The sequence below is a fragment of the Lepus europaeus genome, chromosome 18 (assembly GCF_033115175.1).
Source record: "Lepus europaeus isolate LE1 chromosome 18, mLepTim1.pri, whole genome shotgun sequence".
Lineage (NCBI taxonomy): Eukaryota > Metazoa > Chordata > Mammalia > Lagomorpha > Leporidae > Lepus > Lepus europaeus.
This window is the reverse complement of record NC_084844.1, coordinates 50,823,791-50,851,109: the sequence shown is the minus strand read 5'-3', so window position 1 is coordinate 50,851,109 and position 27,319 is coordinate 50,823,791. Positions and strand designations below refer to the sequence as shown.

General features: G+C 61.7%; 3 protein-coding genes and 1 pseudogene across 12 annotated transcripts in view; 3 read left to right on the top strand and 1 right to left on the bottom strand.

Moving 5' to 3' along the window:
- Positions 1–20,576, top strand: part of MINK1 (misshapen like kinase 1) — a 56,019-nt gene extending 35,443 nt beyond the window's left edge. Inside the window, exons 2-34 of one of the 10 annotated variants that reach the window (XM_062216953.1) lie at positions 3,556–3,621; positions 5,517–5,573; positions 5,662–5,787; positions 7,728–7,838; positions 8,166–8,256; positions 8,596–8,726; positions 9,148–9,202; positions 9,293–9,371; positions 9,506–9,672; positions 10,045–10,114; positions 10,346–10,559; positions 13,519–13,635; positions 13,983–14,069; positions 14,255–14,461; positions 14,592–14,765; positions 15,017–15,277; positions 15,535–15,620; positions 15,772–15,882; positions 16,022–16,134; positions 16,340–16,428; positions 16,664–16,687; positions 16,780–16,943; positions 17,138–17,243; positions 17,325–17,462; positions 17,606–17,714; positions 18,002–18,169; positions 18,255–18,398; positions 18,571–18,705; positions 18,816–18,916; positions 18,996–19,145; positions 19,228–19,387; positions 19,470–19,609; positions 19,756–20,576. In XM_062216953.1, coding sequence (XP_062072937.1) covers positions 3,556–3,621; positions 5,517–5,573; positions 5,662–5,787; positions 7,728–7,838; positions 8,166–8,256; positions 8,596–8,726; positions 9,148–9,202; positions 9,293–9,371; positions 9,506–9,672; positions 10,045–10,114; positions 10,346–10,559; positions 13,519–13,635; positions 13,983–14,069; positions 14,255–14,461; positions 14,592–14,765; positions 15,017–15,277; positions 15,535–15,620; positions 15,772–15,882; positions 16,022–16,134; positions 16,340–16,428; positions 16,664–16,687; positions 16,780–16,943; positions 17,138–17,243; positions 17,325–17,462; positions 17,606–17,714; positions 18,002–18,169; positions 18,255–18,398; positions 18,571–18,705; positions 18,816–18,916; positions 18,996–19,145; positions 19,228–19,387; positions 19,470–19,609; positions 19,756–19,839 — 4,035 coding nt within the window. In that variant the 3' untranslated portion in view covers positions 19,840–20,576. Of the gene's footprint in view, positions 1–3,555; positions 3,622–5,516; positions 5,574–5,661; positions 5,788–7,727; positions 7,839–8,165; positions 8,257–8,595; positions 8,727–9,147; positions 9,203–9,292; positions 9,372–9,505; positions 9,682–10,044; positions 10,115–10,345; positions 10,560–13,518; positions 13,636–13,982; positions 14,070–14,254; positions 14,462–14,591; positions 14,766–15,016; positions 15,278–15,534; positions 15,621–15,771; positions 15,883–16,021; positions 16,135–16,339; positions 16,429–16,663; positions 16,688–16,779; positions 16,944–17,137; positions 17,244–17,324; positions 17,463–17,605; positions 17,715–18,001; positions 18,170–18,254; positions 18,399–18,570; positions 18,706–18,815; positions 18,917–18,995; positions 19,146–19,227; positions 19,388–19,469; positions 19,610–19,755 lie in introns of all 10 variants that reach the window. The other 9 variants (XM_062216955.1, XM_062216952.1, XM_062216951.1 and 6 more) reach the window with 9 other exon arrangements.
- Positions 12,648–12,702, top strand: LOC133747446 (U2 spliceosomal RNA; annotated as a pseudogene).
- Positions 20,577–20,610: 34 nt separating the features above from the next.
- Positions 20,611–24,911, bottom strand: CHRNE (cholinergic receptor nicotinic epsilon subunit). Its single transcript, XM_062216497.1, has 12 exons — positions 24,809–24,911; positions 24,573–24,715; positions 24,445–24,489; positions 24,240–24,349; positions 23,991–24,146; positions 23,557–23,657; positions 23,110–23,286; positions 22,913–23,027; positions 21,639–21,753; positions 21,380–21,566; positions 21,184–21,290; positions 20,611–21,108 (listed from the first exon to the last, which is right to left on the bottom strand). Exons 1-12 carry the CDS (start codon positions 24,852–24,854, stop codon positions 20,953–20,955), a joined length of 1,458 nt encoding a protein of 485 aa, XP_062072481.1. The 5' UTR covers positions 24,855–24,911; the 3' UTR covers positions 20,611–20,952.
- C18H17orf107 (chromosome 18 C17orf107 homolog) lies at positions 21,968–22,810 on the top strand. The gene is made up of 4 exons (XM_062216023.1): positions 21,968–22,033; positions 22,127–22,315; positions 22,390–22,641; positions 22,727–22,810. Exons 1-4 carry the CDS (start codon positions 21,968–21,970, stop codon positions 22,808–22,810), a joined length of 591 nt encoding a protein of 196 aa, XP_062072007.1.
- Positions 24,912–27,319: the final 2,408 nt, after the last annotated feature.

The following is a 27,319-nucleotide window of genomic DNA, read 5'->3' as shown; positions in this document are numbered from 1 at the left end:
CACTCCTGAGGGCCTCTAAATCTTTGTCTCCAGATTTTTGTTTGTTTTTTGGGGAATTTTTTTTTTAATTTTATTTTTTGATTTATTTTATTTGAAAGATTGGGTTACAGAGAGAGGGAGAGACAGAGACAGGTCTTCCATACTCTGTTTCACTGCCCAAATGGCCACAACAGCCAAGGCTGGGCTAGGCTTAAGTCAGGAGCCAGGAAATTCCTCAGGGTTTCCCACATGGGTGCAGGGGTCCAGGAACTTGGGCCATCTTTCACTGCTTTCCCAGGCCACAGCAGAGAGCTGGATCAGAAGTGGAGCAGCTGGGACTCGAACCGGCACCCATATGGGATGCCAGCACTGCAGGCGGTAGCTTTACCCACTCTGCCACAGCACTGGCTCCAGAGCCATCTTTCTAACTGCCTGATAGGTGCTCCTCACGTGAGGTGCATCCCCTCACGTCGCAGACTCGAATTCCAGACCCCGACTGCTGTCCCTTGGTGTGGCGTGGCGTTCTCCACTCTTCCTTTCCCCTTACCAACTGGAAACAGCCTCCAAAGCCTAGCTCAGACATCACCTCCTACAGGGGCCTCACCTGGGACCCCAAGTAGACCCTAATTCTTGTGCCCTGAAACTGTGAAGCAGACTTTTTACCCCATCCAATGCCCTCTCAGTTTGTGGGGAAAAACAAGGCCCCCAACACTTGAACACTTGCTCAGGACACACAGCTGATGCCACCGTTCTCACTGGAGAGCCACCACCCATCACTGCTGTTCCAAGCAAGCAGCATCTTTGTACTCTTTTTTTTTTTTTTTTTAAAGATTTATTTATTTGAAAGGCAGTGCAATGGTGGGGGGTGGAGATCTTCTATCCCTACTTTACTCTGTAAATGGGTACAGTGGCAAGGGCTAGGCCATGCTGCATCCAGGAGCCAGGGACTTCGTCTGGGTCTCCCATGTAGGTGACAGGGGCTCCAGCACTTGTACTATCATGTGCCACCTTCCCAGGGGCTTTAACAAGGAGCTGGATAGAAAGCACAACATCTACAAATGGATGCTCTAATGTGGGGTGCTGGCTTTGTAAGTGGCCGCCTAACTTGTACCACAATGCTGGCCCCTAGAGCTCAGTTCTTTTTGCTTTTTTTATTTTTTTAAATGTAGTTTGTTTTTCATCTACTTGAAAGACAGAGTGACACACAGAGAGAGATCTTCCCTCTGTTGGTTCATGCCCAAATATCCACAACAGCCAGGCCTGGGCCAGGCCGAAGCCAGGAGTCAGGAACTCATTCCGGGTTCCCCACAAGGGTGCAGAAACCCAAATACTTGAGCCATCATCTGTGGCCTCCCAAGGTCTGCATTAGCAGGAAGCGGGATTGAACTCGAAGCAGTACTCCAGTATCAGACGTAAACATCACAGGTGGCAGCCCCACCTGCTGTACCACAACACCTGGCCCTGGATTTCAAAATTTTTTGTACCAAAGAAAACGTACCCTTTTTAAAAATGATTTTTATTTATTTTACTTGAAAGGCGGAGTGATACAGAAACACATACAACACAGAGATCTTCCATCCACTGGAAGATCTTAAATGCCTGCAACAGCCAGGGCTAGGCCAAGTCAAAGCCAGGAGCCAGGAACTCCATCTGGGTCTCCCACGTGGGTGGCAGGGACCCAAGCACTTGAGCTGTCAACCAGTGTTTCCTAGGGTGCACATTAGGAGGAAGGGTGCAGTCGGGAGTTGGAACTCAAGCCCAGGCACTCTGATGTCTTAAGCGGCACCTTTTCTAAGATTTATTTTATTTATTGGAAGACAGACTCAAAGAGAGGAAGCGTCAGAGTCAGGGAGAAAGAGAGAAAGAAAGGGAGAGAGGCAGAGATCTTCCATCCACTGTTTTATTCCCCAAATGGCCGCAGTGGCCAGAGCTGGACCCGACCAAAGCCAAGAGCCTGGAACTCCATCTGGGTCTCCCTTGTGGGTGGCGGGGAGCAGGCAGTTGAGCCATCTTTCCCTGCTTTCCCAGGCACGTTAGCAGGGAGCTGGACTGGAAGTGGCACTCATGGGATATTGAGTCACAGGCTATGGTATAACCCATTGCACCACAACTCCGGCCCCCGCAGCAGCTTCTTAACAGCCCAACCAGATGCCTGCCCCCGCCCCCCAATTTTTTGTTCAGTGTCTTCGCCTGGAGCTAAATAATCCAACACAGGCACCCTTACTTGGTCCGGTCAGCCAGGCTGCTCAGGGCGCAGGGAGGGCAGTCCTTGCAAGCTGCAGCTGTGTCCGTGCGAGCGGGTTAAGAGCATTCTCTGTGCAGGGTGCTGGACAGACTCCGTGAGCAGGAACACTCGGTCCCTTCCTCCAGGGAATTTGCTGCATGCTGTGATGGGGCGGGTGCAGGGAGTTGGGGCGCGTTTCCCACGCATTCCTCCTGGGGAGGACGTTCTTAAGCAGCGTGGGGCAGGTGTCTCCCCAGACTCCACCAGGCCCCAGCCGTGTTCTGTAGGCTCACTTCAGCGGGTGGAGGAGGATTGGGCTCTCTTGTGGGTTTCTGCTGGTGGTGCTGGCAGTTCGTTCTCCCCCTCCCCCTCCCTCCTTCCCTCAGAAATCCTATGCTGGCTTCCAGAGTCAGGGAGAAAGGAGTATTGGATCCCACCACATGATCAGCACGGGGGCCGGGGGTTGCCTGCACGGTTCATTCCTGAGCACCACCCTCTGCCTCCCCTCTGGGTCCCACAGGTGGGGAGAGGGGACCCATCTCCAGCTTGCAGCTGCACCTCTCAGCTTTCTGTCTCTGTCTCTGTTTTCCTCAAGAAAGAAAAGAAACAGGCCTGCCCGGAGGGTGTGGGTGCTGGTTGGAGGCCAGGCGCCTGCACTCGGCCCAGCAAGATGAGGCTCTCTCGAGCCCTTTGGGCCCCCTCTCCTCCTGGCACAGCCTGGCTCAGAAGAATAGGAACAGGAAGTTCTCTCTGCCCATCTGCCTGTCCCAGAGGTCCTTTCCCGCCGTCCTGGGCCCCGTCCGTCCCTGAAGTTCTCGTCCACAGCCCCTGGATGCCTCAAACCCTGGCCTGGCCTCCTGCAGTGCAGGAGCACTGGGAAGGGGAAAGAGCAGGAGGACGAAGGCTGCTGCGTGTCCCTGCTGAGCAGCCACAGTGGTGATTAACTTCTGTGGAGCACACGCTCCGTGCCCGCACGTTATGGACACTACTTCACTTAGCATTTGTGCCAGCCCCAGAGGCAGGGCCTCGGGCACCCTCGTCGGGGGGATGAGGATAGACTTGCAAAGCTGGTCGCTGGGTTTGACATCGGGAATACGTCTGCAAAGCCATCTGGCCCCTCACTTCCATGTTCTTTCACCTCCTTCTCCCTTTCCCCACAGAGCATCCACTGGGAGCCAGCCCAGGAGAAGGGCAGCCCACAGAGCTCCCCTGCCAGGGCCCTGGGGAGAACTGGTGTCACTCTCCCGCCCCGACCCCATACCTCGCCCTCTCCTGCAGCCTCGGCCTTGGCCTCGGCTTCCTCTTCTGAAGTCCTGACCCTTTATTCTCTCCTCCGCTGCCCTCCCCTCCAGGACCCTGCTGGGATCTTTGAGCTGGTGGAAGTGGTCGGCAATGGAACCTACGGACAGGTGTACAAGGTGAGATCTGAAGGTGCAGAAGTGTGGCCTCCACATCCTCAGGGCCCTCTTGCCAGGATGGAAGCGGGGGTTACAGGTCTGGAGATCCGAGGGGGGCTGTGGGAGGTGACAGGCTGGGGGCCCCAGGAAAGGAAGGAGAGGACATGCCGGAGGGAGGGGAGCAGATGCAGGAGCAGCAAGAGGGTGCTTCCGCGTTTACCACTAATCCTGGGTGTGGCAGGGGCAGGCCGCAGCCGGGTGGGGCGTGGGACAGGAAGCATGAGGGCACGGGTGGTGGCACAGCTGCCCTGGGATGCAGAGCGGGGGTTCGCGCTGAAGGTGTGAGTTTGGCTTCTCCCAAGGCCGTGGAGAGACCCAGGAGCTGGAGTTGTGGACCTCGTGGGCGGCCTCGCACCGAGGGCAATGGCTTTCCCCGGCTGCCTCCTGCGGCCTGCAGCACAGGGAGACGGAGCTCGAGCCTTCTGCTGCGGAGGCTGCCCCTCTCCCACAGAGGTGGCCTCTTCTCAGCCCCCGAGGGTAGCCGTCAGCCTGGCCCTCTCACGTGGCTTGACCACTGCTCACACTTGGATGGGGGCCGTTCAAGATGGTGCTGCTGCTTTGTCCCAACACGGTGCCCTCAAGCCCCTCCACCCCCCGCATCTCTGTGTCCCCTCTGTCACTGGGACCTCCTGCCCCTGGAAGCTTTGGGGACACAGGCACCTCCCTACACACATCCCCAGTCTCTTGCCTACTTGTTGCCATGGAGATCGCTCCATGTGCTCCTGCGCTTGAGTCCTGAGTGGCAGCTGAGGACAGCATTAATTTGTGAGCTGGCACCACCCATGTCCGTGCCCACAAGGGGCTGCCTTCCCTCGCCCTGGTCCGCCTCAGGAAGCCTTGGCTTTCCTGTCCAAGCCTTAGATGACTTCAACAGGAATTCCAGAAGGCTGGAGGGGGAGGCGGGGGCTGGCGGGACGTACTCAAGAAGGGCAAGTTTCCTCCCGTTAGGTCTGGCGACAGCGTTGACACGCATCAGCGGGTCCCTCTGTGTCTTCCAAGTTCCCTAAATTCTCAGCTCTGTCTCCACGACAGACAGCCTGGGGAGTGGGGATGATCCCGGGAGAGGCCTCCTGTCTGCAGTGGTGGGTCAGGAAAGCCCACCCCTCCCTGCCTCCCCTCTAGCTCGCCCAGCCTCTATCAGGATGAGAAGTGTCTTCCACTCCCTGCCCTTTCAAATACGAGCAGGCCCAAAGCAGAGTGTGGAATATAAGCTTCTTTCACTCATCTCCTCTCTCAATCTTCTTTTTTATTTTTTAAATACTTTTATTGATTTATTTGACAGGTAGAATTACAGACAGAGGGAGAGGCAGAGAGAAAGGCCTTCCATCTGCTGGTTCACTCCCCAAATGGCTGCAATGGCCAGAGCTGAGCTGAAACAAAGCCGGGAGCCAGGAACTTCTTCCAGGTCTCCCATGTGGATGCAGAGGCCCAAGCACTTGGGCCATCTTCCACTGCTTTCCCAGGAGCATCAGCAGGGAGCTAGATGGAAGTGGAGCAGCTGGGACTTGAACTGGTGCTCATGTGGGATGCCAGAGTTGCAGGTGGCAGCTTAACCTACTGCACTACAAGGCCAGCCCCTTCTTGAGTTTTCGATGAGAAGAGATCCTTTATATTTATTGAGCTTGCAGCGTGGGAGTCTAGTCGAGGTGGTATTTTCTGTTCCCTGATGGCCCAGGAGCGGTCTCCACTGTCTGCTTTGATGGCCAACACAGACAGAGGAGCCTTGCCACACAAGGGGCATGCTCTGAGATAGAAGACAGCCCAGGGACGTGGCCTCTCCCGGAGTCAAGCCCCTCCCCCTCCTGCTCCCTGAGCACAGACCCTGATCCTTGTGTGCCGGGCTCTCTGTCCCACAGGGTCGGCATGTCAAGACCGGGCAGCTGGCTGCCATCAAGGTCATGGACGTCACAGAGGTAGGAGCAGTGCCAGGCAGGGGGAGGATCTGAGCACTGAGCAGGGGGTGTGGGAGAGTCTCAGGGCTTACTACCTTCCTTTGCCTAGGACGAGGAGGAAGAGATCAAACAGGAGATCAATATGCTGAAAAAATACTCTCACCACCGCAACATCGCCACCTACTATGGGGCCTTCATCAAGAAGAGCCCCCCTGGAAACGACGACCAGCTCTGGGTGAGAAACACCCCCTGCTTGTCCCGCCCCCCACGGCCCTGCCTCCAGGCTGCCGTCGTGGAACTTGGGGCCCACACCCAGGGTGTCTTCTTGCCAGCCCTCCCTTTGTCCCCTGGCCCCTCCTGTCTCTGGGTCAGAGGGACATCATGAGTCGCCCAGAGCTGCCACTCTCAGGCCCTCTGCACACCCTGCAGGCCTAGTCTTCCGTGTTCTGGGAGCAGGGGTGCTGCTCTCCCCTCCCTCTGCAGGGAAGTCGTGGTGGGGAGAGACCACAGGGAGGCCAGTCTTCAGTCCAGCTGCCTAGGAGCACAGCTCCTGGGAGAGCAGCAAACCCAAAATATTTGTGGGAGGCCCTTGGGCTCAGACCCCTCCTGGTAGTGCATAGCTCCCCTCGCGACTGTTTGAGCCAGAGCCTGCCATCACTCTTTGGGGCCTCCCCCAAATCCCTGCTGGCCCAGAGCGTTCCAGAGTCCTTCCCCTCCCTGGCCCGGGTGCTGCATCCTGCCAGCCTCACGCTTTGGGGCGCTGAGTCCAGCCCCTAAGGAGAGCAGCAGCAGCAGGGCAAGAGCTGGGGCAGCTTTGCCGGCCCTGCCACGTCTCCCCTCCTAGCGGTCAGCCGGTCAACAAGTGCTTACTAAGTACCTGCTGCTGCCCTGCATGCATGAGCCACAGTCCCAGCCTCCCAGCCCCCTAAGCTTTGGTGGGTTTACCTGCCAGATGTGTGCAGGGGAGGTCACTGAGACAGGCATCGAGGCGCCCTCTTCTGGACGTGTTAGCGTGGTCCTTCCCTCCTGTCACTGCCGCCTGCTATCCGAGGGGCGGGCCCCAAATGGGCACACATGCAAATTTTTTTTTCAAGATTTGTTTATGTTATTGAAAGGCAAAAAGGAAGAGATAGCAAAAGAGAGGTCTTGCATCTGCTGGTACACTCCCCAAATGGCCACAACAACCAGGGCTGGGCCAAGTCAAAGCCAGGAGCCTGGAGCTTCTTCCAGGTCTCCCACATGGGTGCAGGAGCCCAAGCACTGGGCCATCTTCCACTGCTTTCCTAGGTACATTAGCAGGGAGCTGGATTGGAAGTGGAGCAGCCAGGATGGGAACTGGTGCCAGTATGGGATGCTGGCACTGCAAGCTGCAGCTTTTCCCGCTACACCACAGTGCCAGCTCCACAATTTACTTTTATTGCTTGTGCAAAAATGCGTGACCGGTGCAACCGTTCTCTGTTGTGGATGTGTTTGTTAATGAAATACTCAGACAGGAAGTGTTCCCAGGTTCCCCTGCAGCTCCCTGGGTAGACCCCATGCACGGGCGTGGCACATCCCCTGCTGAGCCTTCCTTGCCTTTGAGTCAGGGGCTGGGTGGTGGATTCTGTGGGCTCGCGCTGTGTCTGTGCCATCACAGCCACCCTGCACACAGCGCTGTGCCGTGCACTGTGAAAGCAGCAGCAGACGGTGCCCCATGGGGAGCATGGCTCTGTCCCACAAACCTGTGCGGTCGCCAAAACTGGATTTTCACGTATCGTGATGTGGGATTCTTCCGACTTCACTCGTGCCCCTTGAAAAGGGTAAAGGCTGCCTACAGAAGCCGTCCTTGGGCGGCCAGGGCTGGCGGCCTCTGCTGCAGAGCAGTGCTGCTTAGCCCTTTGGAGTTTGGCTCCCCCTGAGAATCTGCTGAGGTCGTTGAACCCTTCTTCAGGGAAATGCACGGACCCTCCTTGCCGTCTGCACAGTCTCGGGGGCTCGTGGACTCCCAGCCCTGCCGGTTCCTCCCCAACTGTCTTCCCTTTCCCTGTCGCTCCCAGTCTCAAGAGGTCTGTGGTCTCTGTGAGAGTCCAGGGGCCCTACTGTCTAGCTGAGCCCAATGCTACCCCCAAGGCCTCTGGCAGGGGGTGGGGCCTTGCCTGACCCCACTGCTTTCCCCCCTACACACCGTGCCCGCAGCTGGTGATGGAGTTCTGTGGTGCTGGCTCCGTGACCGACCTGGTGAAGAACACCAAGGGGAACGCCCTGAAGGAGGACTGCATCGCCTACATCTGCCGGGAGATTCTCAGGGTGCGCCCGGCCCCTCACTCCTCCCCTGCCCTGGGCCCCAGCCCCGGAGTGCTCAGGCTGTCTGAGGAGACAAGCCCGCCCTCTCCAAGCTCTGCCTCCACGCGCACCCCTGCGGCCTCTGGGCGCTCAGTGAGAGCCACTACTCCCAGAAGACAGCTCAGCCTGTGCTTGAGGCTGGGGGGAAGGGGGGCAGCAGGGGGCTCTGCTCCCTCAACCTGGCCCTGTGCAGACTGATGGCTCCCCCTCCTCTTCTTCTCCACCCCCCATGCCCTTCTGCCATGAGCCATGACCCTCTGACCCATGGCTGACTGCCCCCTGCCGTCCTAGGGTCTGGCGCATCTCCACGCGCACAAGGTGATTCATCGAGACATCAAGGGGCAGAACGTGCTGCTGACCGAGAACGCTGAGGTTAAGCTAGGTGTGCAGGTTCCCTCCAGGACAGAGACTGGGGCCCAGGGCCCACCACCTGTGTGCTCGGAGGCGGCTCTGCCAAGGCCCACTCCGTGCCTCGGGAAGCTTCTCACCTGCCCATGTGCCTAGTGCCCGGGGTCCCTCGGGGGAAGGGGGACAACTGACCCCTGCCCAGGGTGTGGCCCTTGACCTTTCGCTTTGCTTTACCCCCATGGTGCAGGGAGGCTGGGTCAGGTTCTGAAGGGTGTCGGGGGGTGGGAGGATGTCAGGGTGGGACCCAGACCCCAGCTGCCTCAGGTGGGGTGCGGACCTGCCCCTGTGCTGACACCTGCTCCACACGTCACAGTGGATTTTGGGGTGAGCGCTCAGCTGGATCGCACTGTGGGCAGGCGGAACACTTTCATTGGGACCCCGTACTGGATGGCCCCAGAGGTCATTGCCTGTGATGAGAACCCCGATGCCACCTACGATTACAGGGTATGGAAGGGAGTGGGCATGTGGGGGCTGCCCAGGGCAGGAAGTGAGGCGGGGGTGCCGGGAAGATGGAAGGTGTCAGAGCTTGAGTGGGCTAGGGAAGAAAGCCAAGGTCAGCGACACGTTAGCAATGGGGACTGGGGAACCGTGGCAAGGAGTAGGGGCAGGGAGATGGGATGAGTTGGAGGGGAGGGGCCTTAGTCACTAACAGGGAGCTAGATTGGAAGTGGAGCAGTCTGAACTTGAACTCACACCAGAAGGGGATGCCAGCACCACAGGCAGAGGCTAAACCTACTATGCCGTAGCGCTGGCCTCACCTTGGCAAGAGTGGGGATCAGGAAGGGGTCCCAGGGAGGGCAGGGCTGGTGGCTCCCGGGCAGGCTTGCTGAGGATCTTCACTGGTCGCTGTCTCTGTCCTCTGTAGAGTGACATCTGGTCTCTCGGAATCACAGCCATCGAGATGGCGGAGGGAGCCCCCCGTAAGTGCTGAGGCTGCCTGGGGTTGGGGGCTCAGGGAGGCCGTGCGGGGAGGGGTCCTCTAGGCTGACAGTGTCTCTGCTGTGCCACAGCTCTGTGTGACATGCACCCCATGCGAGCCCTCTTCCTCATCCCTCGGAACCCCCCGCCCCGGCTCAAGTCCAAGAAGTGGTAGGTCTCCCAGGGCTGGGCGTCCGGTCACTGCAGGGGCCCTGTCGCGGGACGGAGCGGACGGGGAAGGTCAAGGCGGCTTTGGGGTGAATGACCCAGCTTCCTGCCCCTGAGTGAGCCATGACTGCTTCCAGGTCGAAGAAGTTCATCGATTTCATCGACACCTGTCTCATCAAGACTTACCTGAGCCGCCCACCCACGGAGCAGCTACTCAAGTTTCCCTTCATCCGCGACCAGCCCACAGAGCGGCAGGTCCGCATCCAGCTCAAGGACCACATTGACCGTTCCCGGAAGAAGCGGGGTGAGAAAGGTCAGTGGGCAGGCGGGCGGCGGTGGGTCTCAGGAGACGCCTGCTCCCTGCCTCCGGCCCAGGATCCCACGAGATCACGTTTCCCAAATTTCCAGTTAGGGGCGCTTCTCCTCCTTCCCCACTGACTGGCATCAGCCTCTCGCACCCACATAGGTGCCAGACCCTGGGGTAGGGAGGTAACATGCCACTGCTGCCCAGGCCCTCACCCGAGACCCACGGCCTCCCAGTTGCTGCCGGGAGGCGGGTGGCACCTGTGTGCTCGGGTATCAGAGAATTGTTGGTTGTCCCCAGCGAAGGTTTCCCCAGCCCAGGGTGGGGCCTGGGGCACTGGGTGCAGAGACAGTGGTGATCCCCCCCCCGCAGAGGAGACCGAGTACGAGTACAGCGGCAGTGAGGAGGAAGACGACAGCCACGGAGAGGAAGGAGAGCCAAGGTGGGCTGGCACCCGGTGCCGGGGGAGGGGACAGCCGTGCTGCTTGGCCCTGGGCGGGGGAGCCCCTTAGAAACGCATCCTTGAGTGCTGAAGAGAAGTGGAAAGGGAGCGAAGTGAGCAAGAGGTGGGGCTGCGGCGGGGTACGTTGTGTGGTTCAGGTGGGGCTCCCCAGCAGGGAGAGCGGGGTCCAGCAGGGTTCTGCGCTCAGTGTCCCGTGTGCACCCTGACCAGCTCCATCATGAACGTGCCCGGGGAGTCCACACTGCGCCGGGAGTTCCTCCGGCTCCAGCAGGAGAACAAGAGCAACTCGGAGGCGCTGAAGCAGCAGCAGCAGCAGCAGCAGCTGCAGCAGCAGCGCGACCCCGAGGCGCACATCAAGCACCTGCTGCACCAGCGGCAGCGGCGCATAGAGGAGCAGAAGGAGGAGCGGCGGCGCGTGGAGGAGGTGGGCCCCGAGGGCGGCGGGGGGCGCCCCATTCCTTTCCTTCCAGAGTCCTGCGCACAGGCTCTCTCCTGTCGTGAGAGGCTGGCTCCCTGGCCACGGCGCCCTCTGCCCCACGCTGTGGGCGTCGTGCCGCCAGCAGCCCTTCAGAGCAGAGCCGGTTCTGAAAGGCACGAGCCCTCACCCACGTCAGGACGATCCCGTCTTCCTGCTTCTAAACCTCCTCCCTGGCTGCAGCTCCTCCCGCGCCCCGGTACCCAATGGCTGGGGATCCGTGCGCCGCGTCGGGCCCTGTCGACGGCCTCTGGTCTGAACATAGCAAGGACCCTTTTAAAGACCTTTCCTTTCTGGTTATTTTAGCATAGGACTGTGAAGTGTAGTGTTATCGTTTTAGACTAATTGGAGGTGGGTGGAAGAAACTCATTTTAATTAACAGAATCCTATTTTTAAATAAGCACAGAGCTTCTTCCTTTCTATTTCTTAATATCGCCAGTTGGAGCACATTTGTCCCCTGGGATCTAATGGGTGGTTGGAGGATTGGTCAGGACCCCCAGTGAGAATCTGGGTGCTCAAGTCCCTCATATTGCAGTGCTACAGTATTTGCATAGTGACCCACGCACATCATCCCATACATCTGAAAACCATCTCTAGATTGCTTCCGGTACCTACGTGCAGGTAAATAGCTGTATTATTTAGGGGATGGTAAGAGAAAAGTCTGGGGTGGACATTGTGGTGCACTGGGTTAAGCTGCTGCTTGGGATAATTGCGTCCATATCTGAGGATTTGAGTCGTGGCTGCCCTGCACTTTTAAAAAAATATTTATTTATTTATTTGGAAGGCAGAGTTACAGAGAGGCAGGCGGGAGGGGGGGGGGGCCTTCCATCTGCTGGTTCACTCCCCAGATAGCTGCAACGACCAGAGCTGTGCCAATCAGGAGCCAGGAGCTTCTTCCAGGTCTCCCACGTGGGTGCAGGGGCCCAAGGACTTGGGCCATCTTCTACTGCTTTCCCAGGCCATAGCAGAGAACTGGACTGGAAGTGGAGCAACTGGGACTCGAACTAACGGCCATACAGGATGCCGGCACTACAGGCAGCGGCCCAACCCTCACTTCTGATCCAGCTTCCTGCTAATGTGCCTGGGAGGCAGCTCAGGTGCTTGTACTCCTGCTACTCATGTGGGAGACCTGCATAGAGTTCTCGGCTCCTGGCTTCAGCCTGGACCAATCCTAGCTGTTGTGGGTATTTGGGAGTGAACCAGTGAATGGAAGATCTTTCTCTTTCTGTTATTTTGCCTTTCAAATACATAAATCTTTAAAAAGATTTAAGTCTATACATATTCAGTACAGATGTAATTTTTTTCTAAATTTTTTTAAAAGTTCATTTTATTTGTTCAAAAAGCAGAGGGACACAGAAAGAAAAACAGACACATATACAGAGATCTCCCATCTGCTGGTTCACTCCCCAAATGCCCACAGCAGCCAGGGCTGGGCTAGGCCCAAACAGGAGCTCAGAATTGAATTTGAGTCTCCCATAGCGTGTCAGGGACCCATGCCTGAGCCATCACTTGCTGCCTCCCAGGGTGTGCATTAGCAGGAAGCAGGCCAGGACTCGAACCCAGGCACTTGGATATAGAATGTGGGCATCCCAAGCAACATCTTAACCATTGTGCCAAATGCCCGTTGCTCTAAATATCTCTACCTGGGCGACTGAACTCACCAACGCGGAACCCACGGGTGTGGAAGACTGGGTGTGTATGTCTATATATATAGAGTGTACGCATATACGTTCGTACTCACTTATGGTGCAGAGGGACACATGGGGAAGAAGAGGGTTTTTTTTTTTTTTTAATTATTTATTTGAAAGAGCTACACAGAGAGAAGGAGAGGCAAAGAGAGAGAGGTCTCTTGTCTGCTGGTTCACTCCCCAATTGGCCTCAACAGCCAGAGCTGCACTGATCCGGAGCCAGGAGCTTCTCCTGGGTCTCCCACGTGAGTGCAGGGATCCAAGCACTTGGGCCATCTTCTATTGCTTTCCCAGGCTATAGCAGAGAGCTGGATCAGAAGTAGAGCAGCCGGGACTCAAACCAGCACCCATCGCTTCTCGGCCTTTTGGCTAAGATCAAGTGTAGTATCAAACCAGCACCCATATGGGATGCCGGCACTGCAGGCGGTGGCTTTACCCACTGCACCACAGCACTGGCCCCAAAGCAGAGTTTTTAACATGCCTTAAATAAATAACATATTTGTTGAAACTGTTGTAAGACTTTTAAGTTCATGAGAGGGACTTCACACACACACACACACACACAAGTGTCTAAAATAGTAGGCCCGAGACTGCAGCACATACACTCCCGCTCCCGCTCCCCAAAGCAGACCCCCCCCCCCAACCTCTGTTGAACTTGCAAGAAAGCCTGCTCCAAAAGAGCCGTGTGCAGTTTTGTCAGCCACGTAGCGTTCAGGCAGCACAGCAACAGGAAATCACAGCTAACCAGACGCTTCCCGGAGGAGGCAGCCCAGCAACTCTACCGCAGAGGCGCGGGTCCCTGGGAGTGTAAGGGCTCCTCGGAGTGCCTGCTCCGCTGTTGTTGGTTTGAGAGCTCTTTGGTCAGAAACCTTGTGAAAGTCAAGTGCAACCGCACGGCCTTGCTGCCCAGGCCCTGGACGGAAATCCAAAGATTGCCTTTCTGTGCAGGGGCACCTGGTGCCCTCTTGTGGCCCAAGGTTATCCCACAGCCCGGGGCCTTGTCTCCTGGTTCTCTGCTGGTTGTTAGGGGTGGGGGGTGGGGGGCAGCCTGCTTTATCCTCTTGCACGTCACACCCCTTTGGGCTGTGGGTCCGAGTAGGCATATTGAGGCCATTCTTTGTCGCCACCCTGGGGAGGCAAGGCCTCGAGCCCTGACCACGCAGGGCCCCCTCCCAGGGCAGGGCCGTCCCCAAGCCCACCTCCTCCCTGTCGGCCCCCAGCAACAGCGGCGGGAGCGGGAGCAGCGCAAGCTGCAGGAGAAGGAGCAGCAGCGGCGGCTGGAGGATATGCAGGCGCTGCGGCGGGAGGAGGAGCGGCGGCAGGCCGAGCGGGAGCAGGTACGGCGCTCCCCGTGCTCCCCGTGCTCCCGGTCCTCCCGCCCCCCGCCGCCTGCTCCCCTGCTCTCCCCCCCCCAGAGTCCCCCTATCTCTTCTAGCTTCACTCTCTCTCTCTGTTTTCTCCCCCCCTTGAACCCCGGCCCTGGCTCCTGCCCTCCTCCTATCTCTGTGCCTTCATTCCCATCTCTGCCCCTCCCTGTCCCTGTCCCGCTCCTGCTCCTCCTGACCCCATCCGTGCCGCACCCCTGCTCGGGGCTCATCCTCCCTGCTCCCCTCATCCTCACGCCGCCGCCGCGCGCTGCCCCCTCCGCCTCTCTCCCTGCCCCCTGCCCCGCCCCGCCCCCCAGGAGTATATCCGTCACAGGCTAGAGGAGGAGCAGCGACAGCTCGAGATCCTCCAGCAGCAGCTGCTCCAGGAACAGGCACTCCTGCTGGTAACGGGGCCCTCGCGTCCCCGGGGAAGGCGCTCCCCAGAGCCCCTCTGCCGAGCGGGGATGGGAGCACTCGGGGCGTCACCGAGGGAGACCCTCCTCTCTAGGCAGCTGGAGAAAGCCGAGGGCCGGCTCGCGCTTCCGGGGCCACCGCCTGCTGAGCGCGCTCTCCCTACCCTTGGGCCCAGGAGTACAAGCGGAAGCAGCTGGAGGAGCAGCGGCAGTCGGAGCGCCTGCAGAGGCAGCTGCAGCAGGAGCACGCCTACCTCAAGTCCCTGCAGCAGCAGCAGCAGCTCCAGAAGCAGCCGCCGCAGATCCTGCCCGCGGACAGGAAGCCCCTCTACCACTATGGCCGGGGCGTCACCCCTGCCGACAAGCCAGCCTGGGCCCGAGAGGTACTCCCTGCCCCCGCACCCGAGCCCCGGAGCCTGGGAGAAGGGGAAGAGGCCGCGGCGCTGAGGGGTTGGGGCCGCGGGGGCCAGAAGGCGAGAGCAGCCTGCCTGAAGTCCCTTGCTCCCATCGCAGGTGGAAGAGAGAACCAGGATGAACAAGCAGCAGAACTCTCCCTTGGCCAAGACCAAGCCGAGCAGCACGGGACCTGAGCCCCCTGCCCCCCAGGCCTCCCCCAGCCCCCCAGGACCCCTGTCTCAAACTCCTCCTATGCAGAGGCCGGTGGAGCCCCAGGAAGGACCGCACAAGGTAAGTGTCTCCACACGGCGGTCTTGGCGTGTATGTGCGCATGCGTAAGCACGCAAGTCCACACTGACTCAGCTCCCAGCCAGGATCTTAGACCACAGGGTCCATGGGCACAGATGGTCACAGCTCCTACTTCTTACCTGTCCTCAGGCTCCGGGGACCCTCGCAATGCCCCTTCCCTGCCCGCACCCTGACATGCAGGTGGGGATGTGCCACAGAGCGGGCAGCCCACCCTCCCTGGTCTCTCCCTGCAGAGCCTGGTGGCACACCGGGTCCCACTGAAGCCATATGCAGCACCTGTACCCCGATCCCAGTCCCTGCAGGACCAGCCCACCCGAAACCTGGCTGCCTTCCCAGCCTCCCACGACCCAGACCCTGCTGTCGCCGCACCTGCTGCCACGCCTAGTGCCCGCGGAGCTGTCACCCGACAGAATTCAGACCCCACCTCTGAAGGGCCTGGGCCCAGCCCCAATCCCCCAGCCTGGGTCCGGCCAGACAGTGAGGCCCCGCCCAAGGTAGGGACAGCCCCTTGGGACCAGGGGACAGCAAGGCGGAGAAGAGGGAGGGGCGGGTGGAGGGGCAGGCAGGGTGGGAAGGAAGGGGTGCAGCTGTGGCCCTGGAAGTGGGAAACACCCAGCTGGTGGCAGGAGCCTGGGGCAGACTCCCCGGGTTAGAAGCTACCACTTCCCAGCTTCCTAACCCAGACACGCGGCTGACGTCCCGGAACCCCGCCTGCTGGGGGCAGTCGGCCAACCCCGTGCTCCTCCTGCAGGTGCCCCAGAGGACCTCATCTATCGCCACTGCCCTTAACACCAGTGGGGCCGCAGGGTCCCGGCCAGCGCAGGCTGTCCGAGCCAGGTACCGCCTGGTGGGGGCAGGTGCCAGCCTAGGGAATCGGGGGCAGAGGGGATTTTCCCAGGTTACCCGCTCAGGGGTGGGCAAGCCCCGGCCAGGTCACCTCAGCCCCCCTCTGTGCCCCCCCACCCCGCACCCTGTGCTCCCTCCACAGACCTCGCAGCAACTCCGCCTGGCAGATCTACCTGCAAAGGCGGGCAGAGCGGGGCGCCCCCAAGCCTCCAGGGCCCCCTGCTCAGCCCCCTGGCCCGCCCAACGCCTCTAGGTAACAGAGTTGTCCCCTACTCACTCTTCACTTCTCACTTGTGCCACCTGCTTCCCGGTGACGGCCCCCTCTGCAGTGCAGCCTGGCCCCCATGGAGGGGCGCTCCTGTCTCCCTGACCCTGATCCCATCCCCCCACAGTAACCCTGACCTCAGGAGGAGCGATCCTGGCTGGGAGCGCTCAGACAGTGTCCTCCCAGCTTCTCACGGGCACCTCCCGCAGGCTGGCTCACTGGAGCGAAACCGAGTGGGAGGTGCGTAAGCGATGGCTGGAGAGGCTGGCGCTGAGCCCCAGCCTGGTCTTGATTGGGATGGGCCCTGCCCTTGGTGGTGGTGGTGGTGTGGTGGGCCAGGACACCTGCAGGGGCAGGGCGGACGTGGGCAGAGGGATGGGGTTCTGGGGCCAGCCCCTGTGTAGGTGTTAGGGTAACCTCCCTTCTCCCACCCTGCTGTGTCCAGCTACCACCAAACTGGACAGCTCCCCAGTGCTGTCCCCCGGGAACAAAGCCAAGCCCGACGACCACCGCTCTCGGCCAGGCCGGCCCGCAGTGAGTCGCCTGGCGGCAGGCAGGGCCCTGCCTCACCCTGGTGCTGGGCTTAGGGGCAGGCCATGGAGCTGCTGCAGCCCCCTGGGAGCTGGGTGTCAGGAGTGGGGCTTCACTAATCCATGGGAGAGGAAGGGCCGTGGGGACCCTGCCCCGGGTGTGGCTCACGTCACTAACCTTTCTCACCCTTTCTCCTGCCTTCTCCTGGCTGCCTTTCTCCCCCCGCGGCCCCTCCTAGAGCTATAAGCGAGCGATTGGTGAGGTCAGTGAGATGTGGGTCTCCTCTGGCATCCTCCCTGCCACCCCTTCACCCTGCACCCACCCCTCCCCTCATGCACCTCCGCCCTTTGGCAGGATTTTGTGCTGCTGAAAGAGCGGACCCTGGACGAGGCCCCGCGGCCGCCCAAAAAAGCCATGGACTACTCCTCGTCCAGCGAGGAGGTGGAGAGCAGTGAGGACGACGAGGAGGAGGGCGACGGCGAGCCTGCGGAGGGCAGCAGAGACACCCCCGGGGGCCGGTACGGGGCAGCCCGAGGGAAAGAGCGCAGGGCGCGCGGTGCCAGCGTCTTGTCCCTGTCCCGTGGAATGTGCCGCACAGCAGGGGCCGCAGCGAGGGCTGAGCCGGGAAAGCCCAAGTCTCTGGCCGCCCCCTGCCTCCTGGGGCACCTGTACGGCAGCAGCACCTGGAGGGACTTCTTCCTGTCTCCCCCAGCAGCGACGGAGACACAGACAGCGTCAGCACCATGGTGGTCCACGATGTGGAGGAGACGGCCGGGACCCAGCCCCCCTACGGGGGTGGCACGATGCTGGTGCAGCGAGTGAGTGGGCCCCCGGCCGCCCTGCACCGCCCCGCCCGCGCCTGCCGGGCCCCAGCACCAACATGACCCTCTGTCCTGCAGACCCCAGAGGAGGAGCGAAGCCTGCTGCACTCAGACAGCAATGGCTACACGAACCTGCCGGACGTGGTCCAGCCGAGCCACTCGCCCACCGAGAACAGCAAAGGCCAGAGCCCCCCCTCAAAGGATGGAAGCAGTGACGTAAGTGGGCTGGGGTGGCTCCGTGGACCAGAGACGGGGCCTGGCTGTGGGCAGGCAGAGCGCCACGAGCCTCCCTCCGGGAACCGGGGCGGGTAGAGGGGCAGGGCCCAGGCTGGTCTGCCTGACTGCTGTTCCACCCACAGTACCAGTCCCGTGGCCTGGTCAAGGCCCCCGGCAAGAGCTCCTTCACCATGTTTGTGGACCTAGGGCTCTACCAGGCTGGAGGCAGTGGGGACACCATCCCCATCACAGGTGAGAACGGGGCGCAGAGCTGCCCAGAGGCTGGGCCCAGAAGGCAGCACAGGGACCTGGGCAAAGCTCCAGCGTAACAAGCGACAGAACTGGGACTGTGTCCTGCTCTCGTCCTCCACCTCTTCTGGGCACCCCACCCCCGTTCTGCAGTCTCCCTTTTCCCTTCTGAACGTTCCAAGGCATCCAGAGCAGGGGTGGGGGGTGAGCAGAGTAGGGGTAGGGGTAGGTGGGGCGGTGGGACAGATGAGAGGCTGCAGCCCCTCCCCCCTCCTCGCTCCTTCCGGCAGCCCTGGTGGGTGGAGAGGGCGCTCGGCTCGATCAGCTGCAGTACGACGTGAGGAAGGGCTCCGTGGTCAACGTGAATCCCACCAACACTCGGGCCCACAGCGAGACCCCCGAGATCCGCAAGTACAAGAAGCGCTTCAACTCGGAGATCCTCTGTGCCGCCCTCTGGGGTAAACCAGGCTGGCGAGGGCTGACGGGGGCCCGAGCGGGGAGCAGCCAGCCCTGCCTCTCACCTGACCAGGGTTCCTGTTGCAGGGGTCAACCTGCTGGTGGGCACGGAGAACGGGCTCATGCTGCTGGACCGGAGCGGGCAGGGCAAGGTGTACGGCCTCATTGGGCGGCGCCGCTTCCAGCAGATGGACGTGCTGGAGGGGCTCAACCTGCTCATCACCATCTCAGGTGTGTGCCCGGGGGGCGGGGGTGCTCAGCTCTCCCGCGGGCCAGGAGGGCAGCCCTGGGCTGGAGCTGAAGCGGGCTACACTTTCCTCATCCCTTTGCGGGTGGCAGACCAAGGGGGGGGGGGGGGGGCAGCAGCTGGGCCGCCGTGAGGACAAGTCTGTCCATTCCTCAGGGAAGAGGAACAAACTGCGGGTGTATTACCTGTCCTGGCTCCGGAACAAGATTCTGCACAATGACCCGGAAGTGGAAAAGAAGCAGGGCTGGACCACTGTGGGGGACATGGAGGGCTGTGGCCACTACCGCGTGGGTGAGCCTGGCGCGGCAGAGTGGCCAGGGAGGGGCGGGGCCGGGAAGTGGGGGCTGTGCTTGGAGAGTCCTGGGGAACGGGCCTGCAGCCCTCTGCCTCGCTGCCCCCAGTGAAGTACGAGCGCATCAAGTTCCTGGTCATTGCCCTGAAGAGCTCCGTGGAGGTGTATGCCTGGGCCCCCAAGCCCTACCACAAATTCATGGCCTTCAAGGTAACCCTATCCCCGGCCGGACACTGCCCCAGGGCCCGGGGCCACCCCAGCCCGCGCCGAGCCCTTCTCTGCTCCACAGTCCTTTGCCGACCTCCCGCACCGCCCTCTGCTGGTCGACCTCACGGTGGAGGAGGGGCAGCGGCTCAAGGTCATCTACGGCTCCAGCGCCGGCTTCCACGCCGTGGATGTGGACTCTGGGAACAGCTACGACATCTACATCCCCGTGCACGTGAGCCTGCTGCGGGGCGCTGGGGGCGGGGCCCCAGCCTGGCACCAGCCAGGGGGACCTCCAGCCTCCCTTTTCTCCCCAGATTCAGAGCCAGATCACACCCCACGCCATCATCTTCCTCCCCAACACCGACGGCATGGAGATGCTGCTGTGCTACGAGGATGAGGGTGTCTACGTCAACACGTACGGGCGGATCATCAAGGACGTGGTGCTGCAGTGGGGCGAGATGCCCACCTCTGTGGGTGAGTGAGGCCCAGCGGACACCCCCCCCCAGGCGGCCCTGGCTGCGGGTCGCTCACTGGCTGCCCCTGCCTTCCCCTGCAGCCTACATCTGCTCCAACCAGATCATGGGCTGGGGTGAGAAAGCCATCGAGATCCGCTCCGTGGAGACGGGCCACCTGGACGGGGTCTTCATGCACAAACGAGCCCAGAGGCTCAAGTTCCTGTGTGAGCGGAATGACAAGGTGGGAGGCCCGGGGCCGGGTTGCAGGTCAGGGGCGGGCACACAGCCCTGGGTCCTCCCGGCACCCTCTTCCCCAGATGCCTAACTGTCCCTGCGGTGTGCCGGTGCTCGCCGGCCCCTGGTAATGTCTGCCCCCACCCCACACAGGTGTTTTTTGCCTCCGTCCGCTCCGGGGGCAGCAGCCAGGTTTACTTCATGACTCTGAACCGGAACTGCATCATGAACTGGTGACGGCGCCCTGGGCTGGGGCCACCCTGCCCTGGACCCGGCTCTCCCCGCGCCAGGCTTCCCAGGCTGCCCTGCTTCCCCTTCCCTGGGCTTTTGCTTTTACTGGTTTGATTCACTGGAGCCTGCTGGGAACGTGACCTCTGACCCCTGATGCTTTTGTGATCACGTGACCATCCTCTTCCCCCAGTGTTCTCTCCCCAAGTCTGTGCCTGGCCCCAGCTTCTGGGGAGGGACACGGCTTCCCCTTAGCAGGAATCAGGGGCCTTGCCCCGCCTCCCCTTGTCTCCACTTGAGAGGAGAGTGCTTGGGGCTTGGCCCCTTCCCCCCGCTGCTGACTGGGCAGGGCCCTGGACCCCTTTATTTGCACGTTAGGGGAGCCGGCTCCCCCCTTGAATGTACCAGACTCTGGGGGGCGTCACCGGGCCCTGGGCTTTAGGGGAGTCTCCAGCCACTCCGGGGCAGGGGCCATTTCCTCATTTCTCTGAAAGCACTTTAATGATTCCCTCCCCCCAGGGAATGGAGGGGGGACCCCGCCAGCCAAAACATTCCCCCCTCTCCGACCCCCATCTTTTCTAGCCTCTCCCTGGTAGAGGGTGGGAGCAGGGCGCTCCCGCCCCAGCCAACCCCCCCTTGCTTGCATCTGTATATAGTGTGAGCAGCAAGTAGCCCTCCCTCCCCTCCCCACCTCTCCTCGATGTAGTGGCCTTGGATACCCCGTTTGTTAATAAAGACAATTCAACCAGCTCCTACCACTGCAGGCTTCATTTATTCTGAGTTCTCTCACAAGCTAGTCAGGGCTGACGGGAAGGGGGCAGGGTGGGAGGCGCTGGCAGGGCCTGGGGGGCCACCCACCCCAGCCTCTGCCGATCCTGCGAAGTGGTTAGCAGATGGATAAAGGTTGCTTAGAAGCTCAGGCTGAGCTGTTCCCCGGGGCTGGGCCTGCGAACAGCCAGGGGTCAGTGTGGCTGACCTGGGGGCTGACCTTGCTTTCTGAGTCTGCCCAAACCCCAGCCACGCCTTGGCACCCCGCTTCCGCTTGGCAAGGCGGGGGTGGTGGCAGCAGCCTGACGATGACCTGCTAGAGGGTGGCAATGCGGACGCCGGCACGAGCTGGGCTCAGGGCTGGATGCATGGCGGGTAGGGGAGGTCCGGCACTTGGTTGAAGTAGCCCCCGAGGAAGATGAAGGTGGAGCCCACGCTGAACAGCACCAGAGCCACCCAGAAGCAGATGTTGTCCAGGGCCTTCCCCATGCGCACCCAGTCAGACACCTCCTGGGGAGGGGCGAGGCCGGCTCAGCTGGGCGGCTGGGGGAGGGGGGCTCCCGCCCCGCCCCGGCTCCGCCGCACCTCCGCAGCGGCCTCCTGGTCTCGAGTGCTCTCAGCCACGAAGTTCACGGCATCCACACAGCAGCGGATCTCGGGGGCGGCGGCGCCCAGGCTCTGGCAGAGGGCAGCTGGCAAGGGGGGACCCTGAGGGTGGGCCAAGGGGAGCCTCCCCGGCTGCAGGCACCCCCCGCTGGCTGCCCAGGGCCACTGTGCTCACCGGTCCAGGCCCCGTGCCGGTGCCTCTGCCCCTCGAACACGAGTTCGCTCCGGGGCTTTTTCAAGATCAGCTCCTCGGCGCGGAGCAGAAGACCCACGGACGACGCCCGCCTTGGCGGCGACGCGGAGCGAGGGGCTTCGGGGGGCGGGCTGGAGCCCAGGAGGCGGGGCAGCAGCTCCAGCAGGGCCTGGGGGCGGGGCTCAGCTCTAGGCCCCGCCTCTTACTCGGGGCCACGCCCCATCCCACCCCCGGCGCTTACGTGGCGCAGCCGCGGGGAGGTGGTGTGAGTGGTGGGCGTCCGCAGGGACACGTTGAGCACGATGACGCAGTTCATGACAATGAGCGTGGCAACCACCATGACGAAAATAAGGTACCTGAAGAGTGCGGCCTGCGTGACGTCACGGCATCACCGGCCCATCTGACATCCCTGCCTCCCCACGCCCCTAGGGCACAGCAGGCGCGGGTCCCCTGACCTCACAAACACACCTCCCCGCTGCTGCAGGTGGGGTGGCGCCCCCTCGCGGCTCCCCCTCGGCGAGGCGAGCCGTGTCCCCAGCCCTTCTGCCCCTCCTGTCACCTGCGGCGGCCATGAAGGGCACCCCCAGCTCCCTGGACACCCTACTGTGGGTCTACCACTTCCACAGCTCCACCGAGGTGAGGCTCTGCCCGCGGTCCCGCCCGAGGGCGACCCCTCTCCATGGTCCCTGCCCGGCGACTCGCTGACCACCGTCCTTGCGCCCTCTCCAGGTGGCCCTGCAGCCCCCACTCCTCTCCTCCCTGGAGCTCGCCGCTGCGGCGGCCCACGAGTATCTGGAGCAGAGGTTCGGCGAGCTGGGGTCCCCGGAGCCTGGGGAGGCGGCAAAGCCGCCCACCCTGGGTCTGGTGCTGAGAGAAGCCGCGGCCAGCATCGTGAGCTTCGGGGCCGCCTTGGTCGAGGTGCGGCACGGGGCTGCGGGGCTGGGGGCGGCGGGGCCTCTGCCTTCGCCCTAACTCCTGTGTCCCCAACGCAGATCTCAGCCCTGTGGCTGCAGAAGGAGGCGCGACGGCTGGAGGGTGGCGGCGGCCCAGGTGTAGCCCCAGAAACTGGGGATCCGGGCGGAGCGCTGGCCCGCGTGGCTCAGGCTGCGGGGCGAGGTGCCCGGCAAGCTGGGGTCGCGGCGCGGGTGGGCGCCCGGCTCCTCATGCAGGGCGCGTGGCTGTGCCTGTGCGGCCGGGGGCTACAGGAGTCCGGCCCTTTCCTGCAGCAGTGGCCATGCCAGCCCGTGAGTTCGGGGGAGAAGGGTGGGGTGGGGGCCCGAGGCGGCGGGACGGGGAGGCACTGAGCAGGACCTCCTCCCCCCCTCACAGGGAAACTCGGGAGACCTCCTGCTGGCCGACGACGGGGGACCTGAGGCTCCACCACCATCCCAGCCCCACCCCGCACCCAAATAAAGCCCTAGAGGGGGCACAGCAGCCAGAGCAGCTCCTGCTGTCGCTGGGTCTCGGCCCCCGCCCCTCCCCGCCCGCTCCTCCGGGACCCCCTCCGGGCCTCACCTGCCCAACAGTGGCACACTCAGAGACGTCTCTGGGATTTTCTGAGCGATCAGGAACAGGAAGACGGTCTGGGCGAGCAGGACATTGATGGAGACCGTGCACTTCTGGCCGCCAGCTGCGGGGAGCACGCCGGCTAAGGGCAGGCAGGGCTGGCCCCCAGGAGCCCGCCAGGGTTCCCGCCGGGGTCCAGGCCCTACCCTGCGCCGGAAGAAAGTAGGCGAGCAGCACGAGGCCCGAGATGAGCACACAGGGCACGATGATGTTGATGACGTAGAAGAGCGGCTTCCGGCGGATGATGAGCGAGTAGATGACGTCACTGTGCTCCTGGCGGCGGATCACGCCCGGGCAGAAGTCGATGGCCCACTCGCCGTTCTCTGCGGGGCGGAGGCGCTGGTCAGCCCGCACACCTGACCACAGACACCTGTGCCACAGGTGTATATGGCCGTGTGGACCAGGGCAGGCTGCTGGGGCCGTGGGCAGTGAGGACGGAAGGGGCATTCCTGGCGAGGGTGTGGGCCGGCTGCGGGCCACGGGCAGGGCCCAGTTGCCAGTTCACGCCCAGTGTCAGGTTGGGGACCCCCGCACCCTCAAGTCCCACTGGACCTCGTCCAGAAGCGGCTTTCTCGGAGTAGGAGGGGCCTCACCGGTGTAGGCCTCCGTGTCGATGTCGATCTTGTCGATGGTCTCGCCGTTGTCGTCCACGGCAAAGACGAACTCCACCTCTTCGGCGTTGTATGTCTGAGAGCTGCGGAGCCACAGGGTCCAGCCCCGTCCCCCGGGCTTGGACATGGGCCTGGGCCTCGGGCCCCACCCTGGGAGCTCGGGTCTGGGGGGCCCTGGGAGCTCAGATCTGGGGGGTCCCTGGGTCCCCGCCCTGGGAGCTCGGATCTGGAGGTCCTGGGGCCCCGCCCCTACACCCAGGCCCCACCTGCACACCCTTGGTCCCACCCAACTTGGAACTCGGGCCCGCCTCATTCCAGAACCTGACCCCGTCTCTGGCACAAAGCCCACCCCCAGGGATAGCCCCCTTCCCTGGCCCCGCCCACAGCCACCGGTGCCTCCAGGTCTCCCTTCCCACCGGAAGATGAGCGAGCAGTTCTGCCAGTCGAAGGGGAAGTAGGTGACCTCCACGGCGCAGGTGCTGCGGTAGATGGCCGGCGGCAGCCAGCTCACGAAGCCACCCTCGTAGATCAGCACATTGGCCTCATAGGCCACGCCGAACTGGCCGTCAATGCTGTGGGTTCCAGGGAGCCGGACTTCTCAAGGGTCTGCCCCACCTGCCCCGACCGGATCTGGCCAGCCCCCCGCTCCTGCCTGGCGCCCTCACTTGTTTTCCAGCACGATCTCCGGTAGCCATACGAGCTCAGAAGGGACCCGCAGGGTCTCTACGCCCCCAAAGCTGTCCTTGCTGAAGTTCAGTCGGTAATCCTGCCAGTCCTGTGGGGCGGGGGACATGGGGCACGTGGCCTGCGTCTCCCCCTCGAGCTGCGCAGCCGGGGGCCCCTGGGCAGCATCTCCCAGTACCCACTCACGATTCCAATCCACACGCTGGTCGTGAGGGTCTCCTCCTTCTCGTTCTGCGGAAGCGAGACCGGGGTGACCGCGGGCCGTGGGGGCCGAAAGTCGGACGTCAGGCTCAGGGTGGGGGCCGGGTGCTTACCAGGGAGATGAGGTTGGTCAGGGTGACCTTGAGGGTGATGGTGACGGTGTCCTCGGGGCCCCTCACCGGCCGGCTCTGTCGGTCATAGTTGTCCAGCAGATGGTGGTACAGACTCAGCTCCTCATTCCTGCCCAGGCCGCTGCCTGGGGTGGGGGCGAGAACAAAGGGTGGCTGGACGCCCATGGTCCCTGGGGGCCAAGTCTGTCTTGGTCTGGACACCCGGCCCCTGTCCATACCAAGGAGCCCCAGGAGGAGCAAGGTGCCGAGCAGAGCGCCTGCCATCCCGCCGTCTGGCTCTCTGGTTATTCTGAGCTCTGGCAGGCGTGGAGGGAGCAGGCCAGGGTGCCCTAGGAGGGGGAGGAGAGTGTCAGTTCCGGGCCGAGTTAGGGGACTGTCACCTAATCCTTCCCCCTTATCCCTACTGTGGCTGCTCCCAGAAGCAGCTGCCCCGGCCCGTTTCCTGCCGCCTGCCCTCACCCCACCCTGGGCATCCCCGGCCAGCTCCACAGCCGCGGACCTGGTCCAGTAGGGAGAGGAGCCAGCCTTTCTGAGCTCCTGGAACCAGGAACAGCAGGGACAGGGACCCTGCTTCCCACAGGCCCTGGGACTCCACTGACCGCATCTAGGCATGTGACCCACTCCTTGCCTCCCACACTCAGCCATGTGGGACACACACTGTCACCGCCTGCAGCCTGGCCAAGGTCACACACAACTCCTGCTGCTGGCATATGGCAAGAAGCCAAGTCTCCTTAAAGCTCCCCCAAAATGAGACAGGCGGTCCCAAGGGACTGCTCTGTGGTAAGACTCCACCTGGCCAAGGGGACCCTGTCTCCATAAAGTCCCAACCCTTTCACAGTCTGATGCCCACACCCATCCCTAGGGGTATGAGCACCTGCCAGAGGCTGCCAATTATCCTGCCCTCTTCTGCTGCCCCCTTGTGGCCACACATGTTAGGACTGTCTCCCCAACACAGCACCACCCAAACGTAATTGATTCTTTTGTATTTCTCAAAGTCTTGAACAGCTCTGAACAGTCCTAGGGTGCTTTTTTTTTTTTTTTTTTTTTTTTTTTTTGTTAGAGACATGAAATGCCCTCTGTTGTGGTTTTTTTTTTTTTTTTTTTTTTTTTGGACAGGCAGAGTGGACAGTGAGAATAGTGAGAGAGACAGAGAGAAAGGTCTTCCTTTTTGCTGTTGGTTCACCCTCCAATGACCACTGCAGCTGGCGCACTGCGCAGATCTGAAGCCAGGAGCCAGGTGCTTCTCCCGGTCTCCCATGCGGGTGCAGGGCCCAAGGACTTGGGCCATCCTCCACTGCACTCCCGGGCCATAGCAGAGAGCTGGCCTGGAAGGGGGGCAACCGGGATAGAATCCGGCGCCCTGACCGGGGCTAGAACCTGGTGTGCTGGCGCCGCAGGTGGAGGATTAGCCTGTTGAGCCAGGGCGCCAGCCGTGGGGTGCTTATTTAAAATGCACATATTGGCCGTCATGGCTCACTAGGCTAATCCTCCACCTGCGGCGCCAGCACCCCGGGGTTCTAGTCCCGGTCGGGGCACCAGATTCTGTCCTGGTTGCTCCTCTTCCAGGCCAGCTCTCTGCTGTGGCCAGGGAGTGCAGTGGAGGATGGCCCAAGTCCTTGGGCCCTGCACCCGCATGGGAGACCAGGAGAAGCACCTGGCTCCTGGCTTCAGATCGGCGCAGTGCGCCGGCCGTAGGCGGCCATTTGGGGGGTGAACCAATGGAAGGAAGACCTTTCTCTCTGTCTCTCTCCCTCTCTCTCTCTCACTGTCTAACTCTGCCTGTCAAAAATAAATAAATAAAATAAAATAAAATAAAATAAAATGCACATATCTAGGCACCCACAGGATCCTGATTAAGGAAAGTAGGAGATACAGGGTGCTGGGAATCCATGTTTTTAAGTAGTTCTCCCGGAGCTCTTCGTGTAATAACTGCAGCTGCTGGACTAAGACACCAGACGTCCCCACGTCAACCCAGCATCATCCCGAATGCATGAAAGACGACTCTGAAGTCAAAGTCCAAGGTCACACGAGCAGATTGGCAGAAACGCCCGAGACATCAACTTGACGGGTCACGTACACGCTGCACAAAACACTGTCCTGCCCATGGTGCCTGCGGTGAGGCCCAGGCTGTGAGCTCCGATGAGCGCACGCAGATGCATGGGCTCCTACAAGGTTCCCACACGGGGCCAGGGCCAGATGAAGAGGAGGAGGAGCTTCTGGCTAAAACAGAGGACACCATCCACAGTGACCCCAGAACTGTGACGACAGCGGAGAGACCGCAGCCATGGAAGCGTTAGGAGGGGTGAAGCAGCTCCACGCAGACCCAACGGAAGGAAAGCAAAGTTTCTGGAAGTTTCCAGCGGGCTTGGAAACACGGACACCTGGCCTGGGACAGAATGGACCAGTGCGTGTCGGAGGCCAGGGCGGTTCTGGGGACCAGGTCCCTGCTGCCCCGTCTGCTCCTCCACTTTTCCCCATTGGCGTCTCCCTTTTCTGCCAGAGAGTTCTGCTCTCTCCCCACTTCTGCATCAGGGCGCCAGGGTCTTGGCCCCCAGCCCACCTCTTGGCTCCTCTCCACAGATGCGGCCACGGCAGCCCTAGGTCACCTGCCTGATGCCACCAAGGCTGAAGCTACGGACACCAAAGGTCATGGGCGTGGCCTAAGACTCATCTACCAAGGCTGGTGGGTGTGGCCCTGCGACCAGCCACGTGCCCAGGGCCTTCCACTC

Excerpts from the sequence above, each read along its gene's own strand:
- C18H17orf107 (XM_062216023.1), top strand. The coding sequence starts at position 21,968 with ATGAAGGGCACCCCCAGCTCCCTGGACACCCTACTGTGGGTCTACCAC. Across the intron at positions 22,316-22,389 it reads TCGGGGCCGCCTTGGTCGAG|ATCTCAGCCCTGTGGCTGCA; the intron begins GTGCGGCACGGG and ends TCCCCAACGCAG. Across the intron at positions 22,642-22,726 it reads AGCAGTGGCCATGCCAGCCC|GGAAACTCGGGAGACCTCCT; the intron begins GTGAGTTCGGGG and ends CCCCCCTCACAG.
- CHRNE (XM_062216497.1), bottom strand. The coding sequence starts at position 24,854 with ATGGCAGGCGCTCTGCTCGGCACCTTGCTCCTCCTGGGGCTCCTTG. Across the intron at positions 23,658-23,990 it reads AACTGCTCGCTCATCTTCCG|CTCTCAGACATACAACGCCG; the intron begins GTGGGAAGGGAG and ends GTGGCTCCGCAG. Across the intron at positions 23,287-23,556 it reads CGACACGGAGGCCTACACCG|AGAACGGCGAGTGGGCCATC; the intron begins GTGAGGCCCCTC and ends TCCGCCCCGCAG.